Source organism: Callionymus lyra, chromosome 17 (assembly GCF_982586985.1).
Source record: "Callionymus lyra chromosome 17, fCalLyr1.hap1.1, whole genome shotgun sequence".
Lineage (NCBI taxonomy): Eukaryota > Metazoa > Chordata > Actinopteri > Syngnathiformes > Callionymidae > Callionymus > Callionymus lyra.
The window spans coordinates 11,967,714-11,983,814 of record NC_141834.1 but is presented as its reverse complement, the minus strand read 5'-3'; the positions used below and the strand labels follow the sequence as shown (position 1 = coordinate 11,983,814).

The 16,101-nt window shown below is 45.1% G+C and overlaps 2 protein-coding genes across 3 annotated transcripts; both read left to right on the top strand.

Annotated features, from left to right (window-relative positions):
• Positions 1–6,290: 6,290 nt before the first annotated feature.
• On the top strand, positions 6,291–9,282 carry LOC148062466 (uncharacterized). 2 transcript variants are annotated; one of them, XM_087778878.1, is made up of 7 exons: positions 6,291–6,393; positions 7,302–7,496; positions 7,625–7,744; positions 7,974–8,030; positions 8,172–8,381; positions 8,584–8,706; positions 8,932–9,282. In XM_087778878.1, the coding sequence occupies exons 2-7, from the start codon at positions 7,320–7,322 to the stop codon at positions 8,992–8,994; spliced, it is 750 nt and encodes a 249-aa protein (XP_087635004.1). In that variant the 5' UTR covers positions 6,291–6,393; positions 7,302–7,319; the 3' UTR covers positions 8,995–9,282. The 2 variants fall into 2 exon arrangements, with proteins under 2 accessions (XP_087635004.1, XP_087635003.1); XM_087778877.1 differs by lacking the exon at positions 6,291–6,393 and adding an exon at positions 6,670–6,772.
• A 3,801-nt stretch (positions 9,283–13,083) lies between these two features.
• LOC148062465 (uncharacterized) lies at positions 13,084–15,701 on the top strand. Its single transcript, XM_087812633.1, has 7 exons — positions 13,084–13,187; positions 13,720–13,914; positions 14,043–14,162; positions 14,392–14,448; positions 14,590–14,799; positions 15,003–15,125; positions 15,351–15,701. The coding sequence occupies exons 2-7, from the start codon at positions 13,738–13,740 to the stop codon at positions 15,411–15,413; spliced, it is 750 nt and encodes a 249-aa protein (XP_087668759.1). The 5' UTR covers positions 13,084–13,187; positions 13,720–13,737; the 3' UTR covers positions 15,414–15,701.
• Positions 15,702–16,101: the final 400 nt, after the last annotated feature.

The window sequence follows — 16,101 nt, the reverse complement described above, 5'->3', positions numbered from 1 at the left end:
TCATCATCCATGATGGACAGTAGTTTGTCGAAAGCTTAGGAGCAACAGCCTGGAAGGATTTCTCTCCTCTGGTCCTGAAGTGTGTGTTCAGGAACCATCAGTAGATTCTGATCCACAGACCTGAGCTGGGGTGTAAGGCTGGATCAGATCACTGATGTAAGGAGGAGCCTGACCATGAATAGATCTGAAAGTTAAAACCAGAAATGTAAAGTTGATCCTGAAAGAAACTGGAAGCTGGTGAAGAGTTTTAAGGATCGGGGAAATGTGAGTTCTACGTCATTGGTGCTCCGCCCTCTAACGGCTTCGCTATTGGTTTACCCCGAGGCACCGCCTCGTCTCTGAGAAAGCTTAATGAACTCGCCACCCAGCAGGGGGCAGTCCACTTCCTATAGAGGCGGGAAGCACCCGCCGCACTTTCTCCTTTTTCAACTCAGCGAGAAAGCTCCTGACAGTGGAATGTAATGATGGCGAATGAATATTGAAGTGAACCATGTGTGCACGAAGACTCCCTGAAGAGGAGACACACATGTCTGCTTCGTTTTGCCTAGAGGCCCAAATCACACGTGATGATTATGTGGCCTTCCGAGCGCTTCCCACGGCTTTTGACAGTGTTGGGAAGCGTTCGAGGCTTGTCGACCCACGCCGCCTCAGATCATGATTATGATCAACACAGGACTGCCGTGTTGTTTAAGAAAACAACACGGCAGTCCTGTGAGCTGCACTCGACAAGCTCACGTTCCAACGTGTTGGGCCCTGATGAGTCGAGCTGAGTCGTCCATGTATCATGAACAGACGTCGACGAGGAGGACGACTGGCTCGCTGCATGGAGTCCACCATGAGGTATGCGAGAGCGATCAGGTAAGTACTTGCAGGCCACATGGCCCTCCTGCAGCACTCGACGGGTTCACTTGAGAGGCGTTAGTGTGCATGTGGCTCCGCCTGTGAGTGTGACGTATTCACAGGCGTCATTAGAGACTTTCGCCGCTAATGCTAAGCTAACATGCTCCGCCGTTCATAGACGGCGAGAGTTTCCTCTCAGAACACAGTTCGGAGGAGGTTTTAAACCCCTTCGTCCGGGTCATGCCGAGACTGTAATAACGGAGTCTGTCCACACGAATGAAGGGCAGACTCAACCATGTGCTTTGTTTCCAGATAAGCAAATGTCCACGAGACCGGCTTGATCAGCTGTGTTTACTTCACTTCCGTGTTGACATGCGCTGACGGGGTTTGACCGCCGATGAGCGTTGTCAAAAATATCCCGGCGCCATGGATGACGTCACGTTTGGCGGAGAAACGTCATGGATGACGTCACGTTGGCGGAGAAACGTCATGGATGACGTCACGTTTGGCGGAGAAACGCCATGGAACGGACGCACCATTGAGAGGAATGGCCCGGCAGGAGGCGGCGCAGCTCCGCCATCACCTGCATGGGCGTGATGACGAGGCGCGACGGGGATACGTGGAGACGGAGATCCCGTTCGTCGGCCTGATAAGCAAATGTCCACGAGACCGGCTTGATCAGCTGTGTTTACTTCCGTGTTGACATGCGCTGACGGGGTTTGACCGCCGATGAGCGTTGTCAAGAAAATCCCGGCGCCATGGATGACGTCACGTTTGGCGGAGAAACGTCATGGATGACGTCACGTTTGACGTGATGACGAGGCGCGACGGGGATACACAGAGATCCCGTTCGTCGGCATCATCATCTGGTGCTGGGGGGAAGCGTCACCAGAGACCAGCCACCCCAGCAGCACCAACAACATCGGCGGCGGCGTGCGACGAGTGAGCGTCGCCAAGATCCGCAGCGCGAGCCGGGGAGCCAGCAGCCGCAGCAGAGTCGACGGCCGAGGGATCCTCCACCCTATTCATTCAAGGGAATGTGTCGGGAATAAAACAAGAGAACGTATGACGTTTCTGTGGTTCGTTCTGAGAGATGTTAGTAGTGTGCATGTGTTTCCGCCTGTGAGTGTGACGTATTCACAGGCGTCATTAGAGACTTTCGCCGCTAATGCTAAGCTAACATGCTCCGCCGTTCATAGACGGCGAGAGTTTCCTCTCAGAACACAGTTCGAAGGAGGGTTTAAACCCCTTCGCCCGGGTCATGCCGAGATTGTAATAACGGAGTCTGTCCACACGAATGAGGGGCAGACTCCAACCACATGTGTTTTGTTTACAGACGAGCAGAGGTCCGCGAGACCGGCTGAGTCAGCTGTGTTTACTTCCGCGTCGACCAGCGCTCGTGCCCGACAGAGCTTGACAGCGGAGGTGAGTGGAACTAGTCCAGACATGTCTATGTTGACCGGAGGTTGTTCCTTCCCCCACAGCGCTGTCTACAAGCACTGGCACCGTGGAGGACGTCACGTTTGGCGGCAGAGAAACGCCATGGAACTGACGCAACCTGGTGTTTTACGCACAAGTTTTCTCGCCGTCCTGAGACCAGGCGAGGGCGAAGAACTTCCGCCCCGTCTGGTCGATCAACTGGAGAGGTGCGTGGCGGTCGGATCTCACGAGTGACGAGCAGGTCTGGACCGCCAGCGGAGCTTGAGAATGTACGGGACCGGGTGAGTGATGCGGTGCCGACGCGCGCGCGACCTAACTCACTTCAGCTCCGGGTTAATTCTCCAGCACATTCCTCCACATCGCGGGTTTTGTCAGCTCCGGTGACACTAAGAAGTGCTCAGGGAGTTGGGAAGACTTCCGGGGGGGGAAGGGAACACGCACGACGCGCATCTGAGGTGTCTCACGCGCACTTGCGCGCTTCTCCCACAGAGCCGGTTTTATGTATGAGAGTGGGGGTTCTAGTGAATCCAACTCGAGTACATGCTCTGTGGATTCAAGAGATAGAGACGCGGCTTGTGTGATGCCCTTTCGTCTACGGCCCGCCCTTGGTAGGACTACCCAAGGTTCGCCAGGGCTGCGGTTCTGACAGAACATTATTCGGCTTGGAGTCGCCTGGTTTTACTTCTAAGACCCACTTGGCTGGGGGGAGTAATCAGGCGGGGCTATGCGCTACTTTTTGCCCGTCAACCCCCGCGTTTTCAGGGATTCTCTGGACGCGTATGGCGGAGCAGGAGAAATTATCCTGTTTGAGAAACGAGGTGTCTACTCTGCTGCAGAAGGAGGTCGTAGAACTGGTCCCTGCAGCCGATATGATGACAGGGTTACTCCCGGTACTTCCTCGTGGCGAAGAAGACCGGGGGTTGGAGGCCCATTCTGGACCTCAGCTATTTGAACAAGTTCATAGCTACCCGCCCGTTTCGCATGTTGACGGTCAAGAAACTGCTTTCAGGTGTAAGTCCAGGAGATTGGATGACATCTATCGACCTGACCGACGCGTACTTCACATACCGATAGTCAAGAGACATCGAAAGTACTTGCGTTTCGCCCTCGAGGGTCGGGTGTTTCAATACACTCGACTCCCGTTCGGCTACTCTCTGGCACCCAGGACCTTCACCAAGTGTGTGGAAGAGGCAGTGGAGCCACTGAGAGTGAGTGGGGTAAGGATCTTGACCTATCTGGACGACTGGTTGATCCTTGCCAGGTCAGAGGCAGAAAGTTACGCTCACACACAGAAGGTGTTGAGCCATATTGCCACCCTGGGGTTCACAGTGAACCTCAGCAAGAGCGCTCTGACTCCAGTTCAACAGTTAGTTTACCTGGGGGTACTGTTGAACTCGGAGGAGGGATACGCGCGCCTCCCGGACGTGCGTATCCAGCCCATTCTCCGACTGACAACACAGTTGCTGGAAGCTCGGTGTCACGTGACAACAGCAGGCACTGTTATGTCCCTCCTGGGGCTCATGGCAGCAGCCCACACGGTTGTTCGGCTGGGCTTGCTGCACATGAGGGAGCTTCAGAGATGGTTTGGTCGTCTCAAGCTAGACCTAAAGCGGGAAAGAGGTCGGAAAGTGCGCCTTCCCGCTCGGGTTTTGCAGGACATCCAGTTTTGGAACTCTCTAGCCAACCTCAGGCGGAGAGTTCCATTGGGTTGCGTCCTTCGTTACACTCAAGTGTTTACAGACGCTTCTCTGACAGGTTGGGGAGGCACCTCGGGTCAGGCCTACGCCAGTGGGGTCTGGAGCAGTCCGGTGCTCAGACACATAAACTGGCTAGAGCTGAAGGCGATTCACATTGTCCTGCTTCACCTCTCTCCCCAACTGTCACGGTCCAACGTCCTAGTACTATCCGACAGCTCCACCGCCGTGGCGTACGTAAATCGCCAAGGTGGAGTCAGATCCCCAGCCCTTCTGAGTGTGGCAAAGAAGATTTGGCTGTGGGCAGACTGTCACCTGCTTTCGCTCAGAGCTCAGCACGTACCGGGCGAGCTGAATGCAGTAGCGGACAGACTGTCGAGGGGGGCCGTCCAGGACGAATGGGGTCTGTCCGAGGCAGTGGCAAGCGAGATTTGGTCTCGATTCGGTCACCCGGTTGCAGACCTCTTCGCCAGCAAGGAGAACTTCAAATGCCCTCTTTGGTTCTCCCTCAGGGCTTCGGATGCCCCCCACTAGGCGTGGACACTTAGCCCATTCGAGGTGGCCGGTCGGTCTACTGTTCGCCTTCCCTCCTCCGCTGCTCCTTCTCCCCTTGATTCGGAGGGCGAGGCGGGGGGGGGCTGAGGTTAATTCTAGTAGCACCAGACTCCCCGGGGGCGCTCTGGTTCCCACAGCTGGTGCGCATGGCGGTCGGGGCCCCGTGGGCCATCCCTTGGGGCCCTGCTGCCCTGTGTCAGGCGGGGGGGGACTCTGACAGCGCCCCCGGTGCTGGGTCGGCCTCTCAAGGTGTGGCTCCTGCACGGGACGAGCTGATCGGGACTTTGGACCCGGACGTTCTCCACACACTGGAGAACGCCCGGGCCCCGTCAACACGCAGGCTTTATGCCTCAAAGTGGGGGATTTCTCCCGCTGGTGTTCAGACAGGTCCTTGGACCCCAGCTCTTGTTTGGTCTCCGCTATCCTGTCTTTCCTGCAACATTTGCTGGATAACGGGCGGACTGTGGCGACACTGAGAGTGTTCGCATCAGCCATAGCGACGAGGCATGTCGGTTTTGAGGGTGCTTCGGTTCGCGCCCACCCCTTGGTGGCGCGTTTCCTGCGGGGTGCCTGCAGGCTTCGACCTCCTGCAAGGCCTTCCAGCCCTCAGTGGGATCTCCAGTTGGTACTGGACTCTCTCACAGGCCCGACCTTCGAGCCTCTTGACCAAGTCCCACTGGATATCTTGTCTTTCAAGGTATCGCTCCTTCTGGCAACCTAACAACCACGAAGAGAGCAAGTGAGCTTTGTGCCCTCTCCATTAGCCCTGAGTGTCTTCCTTTGGCGTCGAGGAGTCTTCGGTGTCTTTGTGTCCTAACCCAGCGTTCCGCCCGAAGATTCTGAGTTCCTTGTTCTGGGCGACGACCTTCACGCTGCGGGCCTTTCACCCGCCGCCCCACTCGGACCCGGGTCAGGAACGTCTCCACCTGTTGTGTCCAGTGAGGGCGTTGGCCTGTTACTTGCGGCGGGTGGCCGTGTTTAGGCGCTCTGATGCCCTCTTTATCTGCCACGGTAGATGCCGACGGGGAGAGGCGGTCTCCCCCCAGAGGTTCTCTCATTGGGTGAGATCGGCCATTATCCGGGCCTACCGAGCAGCGGGTGGATCCGCTCCTAGCGGTCTGAGGGCACATTCCACCCGTGGCGTGGCAGCCTCAATGGCTCTTTTGCGGGGTGTGGCAGCAGAGGATATCTGCTCAGCTGCTTCTTGGGCGTCCACATCTACCTTGCTAAGGCCTATCTCTTCGACGTGACGGCGGGATCAGTAGCTCATACGGTTTTGAGCGCTGCTGTGCCCCCCCTCGAGGCCCACGGCTCCAGTGGACTTGGATCCTGGGCCGGTGGGGCCCTAGCGATGCTGCTTCAGGAGCGGCGTCCAGCTGGGGGTACATTTATCCCGTCAGGCTTCGCCTTTTGGGTAAACCAATAGCGAAGCCGTTAGAGGGCGGAGCACCAATGACGTAGAACCCCTGAGTTATCTATCATAACCTCATGTTCTACGAGTTGGTGCGAAGCCCTCTAACCTCGTCGCCCAGCGGCCGCCCTTCTCGCTGAGTTTTCAGTTGGAGAAAGTGCGGCGGGTGCTTCCCGCCTTTATAGGAAGTGGACTGCCCCCTGCTGGGTGGCGAGTTCATTAAGCTTTCTCAGAGACGAGGCGGTGCCTTGGGGTAAACCAATAGCGAAGCCGTTAGAGGGCTTCGCACCAACTCGTAGAACCTGAGGTTATGATAGATAACTCAGGGGTTCTTCTACTAGAGCGGCTCAGAATTCTCGCTGCATAGTTCTGTGTGTTCTTTGTAGAAGCAATAATAACAGAACATTTAAGTTGTTTTGACAGTTTCAACGAATCAATACATCACATCAAGAGGTACGTTGGCCCATCATTCTGACACCTTTTATACATCTAGATGTTTGTAAACAAAAAATTCAGCCACACCTTCAGTGTGAAAAGTTTGTGCGTCATTTAAGTCAACTTTTCCCTAATCCTGTTATTGTGAAATCATATACATGTTTGTAAAATGCCAGTCTCTTAAATATTTAAAGATCATTTTTGACCAAAAACCTTTGCAGCCTGTATGTAATTTAAAATAGTGTCACTGAAATGGTTAATATGTTTTGCTGTCACTTCCTGGAAGAGGCGGATCTTTCACTTAAAGGGAAGTGTTTCTCTTCCTAATCCAGTTAGTGCGCAGTTTGTTGGAATATTTTATCCAGTGTTTTCTTGTTTCTGAAGTGGTTCTGTGCAGGTATTGACCTTTATTGTCTCGGTTTAGTGTTAAATCTACCGGTGAATTAAGTGATTTTAGCTGCTCTTTACTAGTTAGTTCGTTTACCTGGTGTATCTCCTGGTTGAACTTTAAAACTTTGCTGCTGAATCCATGTTTTTTAACAATAATTTAAATTTAAAACGGGAAGATATGAAATAAAACTTGATCATAGTAGTCACACCATTTTGTTTTATTATGGTTATAGTTGGATGTTGACAAAAGGCGTGTTCCGTTCTCAACACTTTGTTAAATCATCATTAAACGATGGTGCTTTCATGGTGTTATGATTCATTTTGTTCATTCAATCATTATGTACACATATCTTCATGTTTTGGTTCTGATTTCAAAGTTTCTCCCAAAGACATATGAATAAATGAATCGTTATGTTATTAAAAATAATAACTAAGATGATGATAAATATTGCTACTAGTTTATATTCTTGTCACATTTGTCATCATTTGATGCAAAAACTATTTTCTTTAATGAACTAAACGATGTATTTTTTCAGCTTCAAGGATCCAGCAGGATGTCTGTGACCATGTCCAAGTCCGAGGGCGCCACGGTGTTCACGGTGACAGCCGACCCAAAGAGTAGTTTGCCTCCAATTTGCCAAATTCTGAAGAACTTGTGCTACAGCCCAGTGTGCTGCAGCGTGTCCAGGACCCTGAGGAGAGTCCAGGGAGGTTCTCAATCCACTCTGGGGGTGAGTGACAGAAATACATGCTCTGTGAAGACACACTTTCATCCAGCATGACAGAGAATGATGGACAACAGAAACCAAATCAAGGTTTGTTTATTTCAAGAACTTCATTATTTGCTTGTTCTTGACAGGCTTTGCAGATCCTGGTTGGTTTGCTCAACATCGGTCTCGGGATGATCTTGATTATCTCCCGTGTTGGGTCTTGGTGGCAAATGGCTGAATATGGATTCCCTTATTGGCTGGGTGGATTGGTAAGTATGAAGAGCAAATTAAGTGTGAAAAATATATTCTTCATATCTGCAATTGTCCATTCCTAAATCAATTCAAGAAGTTTGATATTGAAATAATGTTTAATAATCTTGGCACTGAAAAAAATATGACTGCATCTTCTTTATTCATAAAGCTATTTTCTATAACAATACAAAATAAATATTTGCTGAAATCTGTTGTTTCTGATTTTTTTTCTTTTGTTTTGTCTAGTTCATGCTGTTTGGAATCGTTTGCATTCTGTCCCACCGATTTTCAAGTCCTTGTCTGGTGAGAGCATGTTGAACAAAAGTACATCTGCATCGTCCACACTGATGTGTAGCAGCTTGTATTTGACTATCAATAAAGTCATTATTTTATAGAGTTCTTTTGTACAACGAAATTCTTTGACTGTCTTTTTCTCCCTTGAAGGTCATCATCAATGTGCTTCTGAATCTGTGTGGAGTTGCTTTTGCGATTACAGCAATAGTTCTGTACAGCATCAACATGGCACACATTGGATTTTGGGACTTTTGCAATCCGGATTATTATTATAGATACCGGTCAGAAGATGTGCAACCATCTCCAACTCCACACAGTGCTATGAAGGAGAACTGCCTTCGGGCATCGTTTGTGCTCGTTGTAAGTATGAGATTAACATTTGTTTTTTTCGAGTTCCATCTTACAATGATGTGTTTTAATCAGAATCAAATGGATAGAAACTGTTTTTTACACATATGTTTTGGTCCCGATGGATTGCATTGCAAACTATTTTTTTCTAGTTTGATGTAGACATTCCTACAATTTCAAACAAACAAAAAAAAACCCGTCTTCATCTCCATAGATGGTTTTTCATGGTGTCAACGCTTTGCTGATCATCCTGTCGGCTCTTCAGTTGTGTCTGTCCATCAGCTCTTCTGTGCTGGGCATCAAGGCTCTGAGGAAGAGAGAGAATCCAGAAGAAAAGGTAAATACTGGACATATTTTAGTGATCAAATCACTGAGTCTCTTCCAGTTGTTTCTGTATCGACATCCATCACTTTCGCGTTCATACATGACAACAAACATGACTCACAAAGATCTTTTTAACACATCTGTCAGGAAAACATATTCTGAGTCCTGTTTGCCATAAAGGAATAATACAAATAAAACTGAAATAAACGCATAAATTAAATGTTTTTTTATTTTTAAGGCTGACTTTGATCCAGAAATCTACAGTCCACTTTTGGAGGACAAAGACAACTGCACCGCCTAAACAAAGGGATGTTGACCTCTTGCATGCTGCTTTACAAACTCTGCTATTGTTCTAGGGTATCTTTCATTTATACAATAACGATGGGAAGAGATTTATAAACTAAACATTTGCATTTGTTTCTGCTTCATTTGTATTGTGCCTTATTGTCTTATGCCACTTAAAATGGAAACCTTTGTTTTCACAGGTAATTTGAATTATTCAGTTTAATTGTTTATGTGGACATTATATTTTATTGCCCTGGTAAATATAGTGGTATGTTTTCTTTTAAATAAATAAATACAAAAGTCATGTTTGTGTTGATGTAGTTGGATCTTACTTTGAAAATTATGAGATCAATGTTTTTTTTTTTTTAATTGATTCATCTCTGGACTAGGTTCTAAAAACAAAGTAAACGTTGTGCTGCTGACTTCTCACGATACCAAGTAATCCATCCCTCTTTCAGCTGAACCACTGGTCCACAACACTGTGATATTATATTAACATGAACTTATTTTTTTTATCAATACTTTGTGTATGTGTGGCAATGTGCAGTGTTTAATATATGAAAATAGTTACTGCCCAATTTTATTTTACTTTATTCTGAATATTAGCCAGCCAGGAGGTGGCGCTAGAGACAAAGAAAAGGTGGAAGTCACGCTGAACCCTGAATCAAATGAGGCTATACTGCTGAGTACATGTGGTTGGGCCTGATCTCAATGACGTGCTGGAATGAATTCCAGAAAGAGGAGCGCCAACTGAGCCTGTTTTGGTGACTGATGTTGAATAATAATACAGGCCACACTATTTCTCTCGAGAGTCTTAAAGTCATGGGATCCACCGGTAGATATCAAACACTTGACAGAAAAACTACAAACAGCTGCTCACTGATGACAGTGTCCAGAGGATGACTGTGTAGTTATTATATATGCCTTATAAAACGGTTTATTTTCAGAACATCTTAGTTCTGGTCGATTTAAATTTAAAATTGCCTCTAGGTAAAATTTACCTGAAGTTGGAGCACCACCCTTTGTTTTATAGTACAAGGGAAACTATTACATTTAAGCGTGGATAATAATTAATTTAATTTGCCTTATTAATTAACTATGAAACACTAGTGTTAATCAATCTCATTTAACTGAAGTTACTACTTGTTGTCGTGATTATCTGTTCTTTACTGGGTAAGAGGCTCTTAAAGTGATTATACAAAAATATGAAAAATTGTAAAGGCAACTGACGTACTTTTTATAGGATTTAATTGAATGCAATTAAAACATCCCAAAGCCTTAGTGAAAACCAAAGAGATAAATATTTAAATTAATAATTAAAGCAACGTCAATAGAAATACTTCTACCTTACTCAATTAGAAGTTATTTCAAAGAATTATTTCTAAAAATCTCCCATGATCAATAGTGTCATAGTCCAGTGTCTATGCTGCCTCAGCCTGCTTGTTTCTGTAGCTCAAACCCCTTTTGCCGATGAGCTTCATGACGTCTATGACGCGCCGCTCTAACACTTCTCGCCATCTGAGGACTTGCTGTCTATGAGGAGACATCTGAGGTCCCAGGAGAAGATCCTTAATTGTTAATTTTTAAACGACCTTAGGAAGTATACCTCGGCACAATTTCGGTGGATATCAATTTGCTCATGCTCATCGACTCTAAGGTGAATGTGTGTTAAGTTGGACATGCCAGTGATGAAGGAGCCGCTATCCCTAGGATTAGTGTAAGCCATGCAAATGCATGTTTGTAGAAAAATGCCCTCTGCACTACATGGTTTTCTGACTTTTGCTGTGGGTGAAAATGAAGGAAGAGTTCTAATATTTTTTCCTTTGGTTTGATGAAATTATCAACTGCTGCATGAAGAGCACTGGCTTCCTTGTCTTGACCATCTTTATGAACAGCAGCATCATCGTCAGTGTATGTATATACCTTACCTTACCTTACCTTAAACTCATACATAACAAAGTTTATAATGCTTCTCATCACTAGCTATGAATGCACTAATGATGCTGAATCATCATTTCCATTTCATTTGTACAATCGTTTGTGCCATTTCCCAGATAAGACCCCGACAATTTAGTTGTTGCATAGGCAGGTTGATAAAAACAGGACGCATCCAGTTGGTGAGTGTCTAGATTAAACGTTATTATAATTTTCACCAAGTTACAAATATAACTTACCTTATCATGAGGTCGTTCGCTCTGTACTGTGCTCTGTCATCTCAGAGTCAACACCATCTTTGCCAGCGCTACTGCTGAGTACGTCATCATCGGCGGACACCGGTCCCGAACGAAGTCCAAATAGTTCCATTATTTAAAAACTTGTAGCTGCAAGTTGACTCAATTATTTTTCTTTTTTATCCCTGAGCTTTTCAGCAGCACCTTTGCGTTTTTTTATGCTCCATTTTCCCAGAATTAGCTTGTTATCAATTGTATATCAAAGTTCTAGCGCGTCTACAGAAGCTTGATTGACAGGTGAGAAATGGCTGGGACTTACCAACCGAGACGAAATGTGATTGGCTATCAGCATAAACAGTGAAAGGTGAACACATGGAGAACCTATCACAACAATAGCCGCCGACCCAGTCACACAGGCGGAACATAACGCCTTTGGCCGATGAGATAGCCTTTAAAAAAATAATAATAATAACGGCCCGGCACGTCGGCCCACCGGCCCAAAAACCCACACGCCCCCCGGGGAAATCCCCAGTAGCCCCGTACGCCAGTCCGCCCCTGCTGATGACAGTGTTCAGAGGATGACTGTCATCATCCATAATGGACAGTAGTTTGTAGTGTGTTCATTTTAATTTAATTCGATTTTATATGAATTGTTAAATCCCAACAAAGTTATCTTAAGGGGAGATGGAGAAGAAGATTGTGGGCTGGAAGCCTCTGGTATTCCATGGCAGACCAGGGAAAGGTTTTTCACCAGTGTTTCCCGGATGAAGAAAGTTGCCACTTGTTCGCCTTCATCACATCCTGAGGGGTTAATCAATGGTCCGAGCTTGGAGTGTGGAACACTGGAGGCCTCAGAGTCCCGACACCATATCACCCGCAGGGTACTGGACAGAACAAGGCGAACAATGAATGGAACGAGTCACTTACCAAAACAGTGCATATTATTGCACGAATAGTGAGGCAACAGGCCACGCCCCAATACTACATCATCCTCGAGCGGTCACGACACCTGCCCGTCGACCTGCTCTTTGACTTGACACCGCTCATGTTGACTTTGATGACTATGTGAGTTACTGGAGAGAGAATGCAGCGAGCCTACAAGTTTCGCTTCCAGAAAATGCTACCAAGGAAGCTGTTTATGTTTAGCAAATAAAGAAAATGGCTTAAACAATCAAAACAATACTCAATAAAAGATATACTTAAAGGTCAAGACAACACCGAGACAAACACAGGAGTCTCAGAATATTAAGGAAAAGCCTGCATGAATAAAAAAGTCTTGAGAGGTTTCTTGAAGGAGTCAGTAGATCCATCCAACACAGAGAGAGAGGAAGATTGTTCCAAAGCTTAGGAGCAACCGCCATGAAGGATTGCTGTCCTCTGGTTCTGAACTGTGTGCGAGGAACCATCAGTAGATTCTGATCCACAGACCTGGGCTGGGGTGTAAGGCTGGATCAGATCACTGATGTAAGGAGGAGTCTGACCATGAATAGATCTGAAAGTAAGAACCAGAATTGTAAAGTTGATCCTGAAAGAAACTGGCAGCCGGTGAAGAGGATCGGGGAAATGTGAGTTCTTCTACTAGAGCTGCTCAGAATTCTTGCTGCCTAGTTCTGTGTGATCTTTGTAGAAGCATTAATAACAGAACATTTAAGTTGTTTCAATACGTCATATCGAGAAGTACGCTGGCCCATGATTCTGACACCTTTTATACATCTAGATGTAGCCACACCTTCAGTGTGATGTGTTTGTGCGTCATTTTAGTCAACTTTTCCCTAATCCTGTTTTTGTGAAATCATATACATGTTTGTAAAATGCCAGTCTATATATTTATAAGTCATTTTTGACCAAAAACCTTTGCAGCCTGTATGTCGTTTAAAAGAGTGTCACTGAAATAGTTAATATTTTTTGCACTTCACTTCCTAGAAGAGGCGGATCTTTCACTTAAAGGGAAGTGTTTCTCTTCCTAATCCAGTGATTGCGCAGTTTGTTGGAATATTTTATCCAGTGTTTTACTTGTTTCTGAAGTGGTTCTGTGCAGGTATTGACCTTTATTGTCTCGGTTTAGTGTTAAATCTACCGGTGAATTAAGTGATTTTAGCTGCTCTTTACTAGTTAGTTTGTTTACCTGGTGTATCTCCTGGTTGAACTTTAAAACTTTGCTGCTGAATCCCTTTATTTTTTAACCATCATTTAAACTTAAAACGGGAAGATATGATATAAAACTTGATCATAGGAGTCACAACTGTTGGTTTTATTATGGTTACAGTTGGATGTTGACAAAAGGCGTGTTCCGTTCTCAACACTTTGTTAAATCATCATTAAACTATGGTGCTTTCATGGTGTTATGATTCAATTTGTTCATTTAAGTCATTATGTACACATAACTTCATGTTTTGGTTCTGATTTTAAAGTTTCTCCCAAAGACTTCTGAATAAATGAATCGTTATGTTATTAAAAATAATAACTAAGATGATGATAAATATTGCTACTAGTTTATATTCTTGTCACATTTGTCATCATTTGATGCAAAAACTATTTTCTTTAATGAACTAAACGATGTATTTTTTCAGCTTCAAGGATCCAGCAGGATGTCTGTGACCATGTCCAAGTCCGAGGGCACCACGGTGTTCACGGTGACAGCCGACCCAAAGAGTAGTTTGCCTCCAATTTGCCAAATTCTGAAGAACTTGTGCTACAGCCCCGTGTGCTGCAGCGTGTCCAGGACCCTGAGGAGAGTCCAGGGAGGTTCTCAATCCGCTCTGGGGGTGAGTGACAGAAATACATGCTCTGTGAAGACACACTTTCATCCAGCATGACAGAGAATGATGGACAACAGAAACCAAATCAAGGTTTGTTTATTTCAAGAACTTCATTATTTGCTTGTTCTTGACAGGCTTTGCAGATCCTGGTTGGTTTGCTCAACATCGGTCTCGGGACGATCTTGCATATCTCCCGTGTTGGGTCTTGGTGGCAAATGGATGAATATGGATTCCCTTATTGGCTGGGTGGATTGGTAAGTATGAAGAGCAAATTAAGTGTGAAAAATATATTCTTCATATCTGCAATTGTCCATTTTTTAAATCAATTCAAGAAGTTTGATATTGAAATAATGTTTAATAATCTTGGCACTGAAAAAAATATGACTGCATCTTCTTTATTCATAAAGCTATTTTCTATAACAATACAAAATAAATATTTGCTGAAATCTGTTGTTTCTGATTTTTTTCTTTTGTTTTGTCTAGTTCATGCTGTTTGGAATCTTTTGCATTCTGTCCCACCGATTTCCAAGTCCTTGTCTGGTGAGAGCATGTTGAACAAAAGTACATCTGCATCGTCCACACTGATGTGTAGCAGCTTGTATTTGACCATCAATAAAGTCATTATTTTATAGAGTTCTTTTGTACGACGAAATTCTTTGACTGTCTTTTTCTCCCTTGAAGGTCATCATCAATGTGCTTCTGAATCTGTGTGGAGTTACTTTTGCGATTACAGCAATAGTTCTGTACAGCATCAACATGGCACACATTGGATTTTGGGACATTTGCAATCCGCATTATTATTATAGCTACTGGTCAGTAGATGTGAAACCATCTCCAACTCCACCCAGTGCTATGAAGGAGAACTGCCTTCGGGCATCGTCTGTGCTCGTTGTAAGTTTGAGATTAACATTTGTTTTTTTCGAGTTCCATCTTACAATGATGTGTTTTAATCAGAATCAAAAATTGATTGAAACTGTTTTTAATAGATATGTTTTGGCCCCGATGGATTGCATTGCAAACCATTTTTTTCTAGTTTGATGTAGACATTCCTACAATTTTAAACAAACAAAAAAAAACCTTCTTTGTCTTCATAGATGGCTCTTCGCGGTGTAAACGCTTTGCTGATCATCCTGTCGGCTCTTCAGTTGTGTCTGTCCATCAGCTCTTCTGTGCTGGGCATCAAGGCTCTGAGGAAGAGAGAGAATCCAGAAGAAAAGGTAAATACTGGACATATTTTAGTGATCAAATCACTGAGTCTCTTCCAGTTGTTTCTGTATCGACATCCATCACTTTCGCGTTCATACATGACAACAAACATGACTCACAAAGATCTTTTTAACACATCTGTCAGGAAAACATATTCTGAGTCCTGTTTGCCATAAAGGAATAATACAAATAAAACTGAAATAAACGCATAAATTAAATGTTTTTTTATTTTTAAGGCTGACTTTGATCCAGAAATCTACAGTCCACTTTTGGAGGACAAAGACGACTGCACCGCCTAAACAAAGGGATGTTGACCTCTTGCATGCTGCTTTACAAACTCTGCTATTGTTCTAGGGTATCTTTCATTTATACAATAACGATGGGAAGAGATTTATAAACTAAACATTTGCATTTGTTTCTGCTTCATTTGTAATGTGCCTTATTGTCTTATGCCACTTAAAATGGAAACCTTTGTTTTCACAGGTAATTTGAATTATTCAGTTTAATTGTTTGTGTGGACATTATATTTTATTGCCCTGGTAAATATAGTGGTATGTTTTCTTTTAAATAAATAAATACAAAAGTCATGTTTGTGTTGATTTAGTTGGATCTTACTTTGAAAATTATGAGATCAATGTTTCTTGTTTTTTCTCTGGACTAGGTTCTAAAAACAAAGTAAACTATGTGCTGCTGACTTCTCACGATACCAAGTAATCCATCCCTCTTTCAGCTGAACCACTGGTCCACAACACTGTGATATTATATTAACATGAACTTCTTTTTTTATCAATACTTTGTGTATGTGTGGCAATGTGCAGTGTTTAATATATGAAAATAGTTACTGCCCAATTTTATTTTACTTTATTCTGAATATTAGCCAGCCAGGAGGTGGCGCTAGAGACAAAGAAAAGGTGGAAGTCACGCTGAACCCTGAATCAAATGAGGCTATACTGCTGAGTACATGTGCTTGGGCCTGATCTCAATGAC

Coding starts and splice junctions, on each gene's coding strand:
- LOC148062466 (XM_087778878.1), top strand. CDS start 7,320: ATGTCTGTGACCATGTCCAAGTCCGAGGGCGCCACGGTGTTCACGGTG. Junction 7,745..7,973: donor CTTATTGGCTGGGTGGATTG/GTAAGTATGAAG, acceptor TGTTTTGTCTAG/TTCATGCTGTTTGGAATCGT. Junction 8,031..8,171: donor GATTTTCAAGTCCTTGTCTG/GTGAGAGCATGT, acceptor TCTCCCTTGAAG/GTCATCATCAATGTGCTTCT.
- LOC148062465 (XM_087812633.1), top strand. CDS start 13,738: ATGTCTGTGACCATGTCCAAGTCCGAGGGCACCACGGTGTTCACGGTG. Junction 14,449..14,589: donor GATTTCCAAGTCCTTGTCTG/GTGAGAGCATGT, acceptor TCTCCCTTGAAG/GTCATCATCAATGTGCTTCT. Junction 15,126..15,350: donor GAGAGAATCCAGAAGAAAAG/GTAAATACTGGA, acceptor TTTATTTTTAAG/GCTGACTTTGATCCAGAAAT.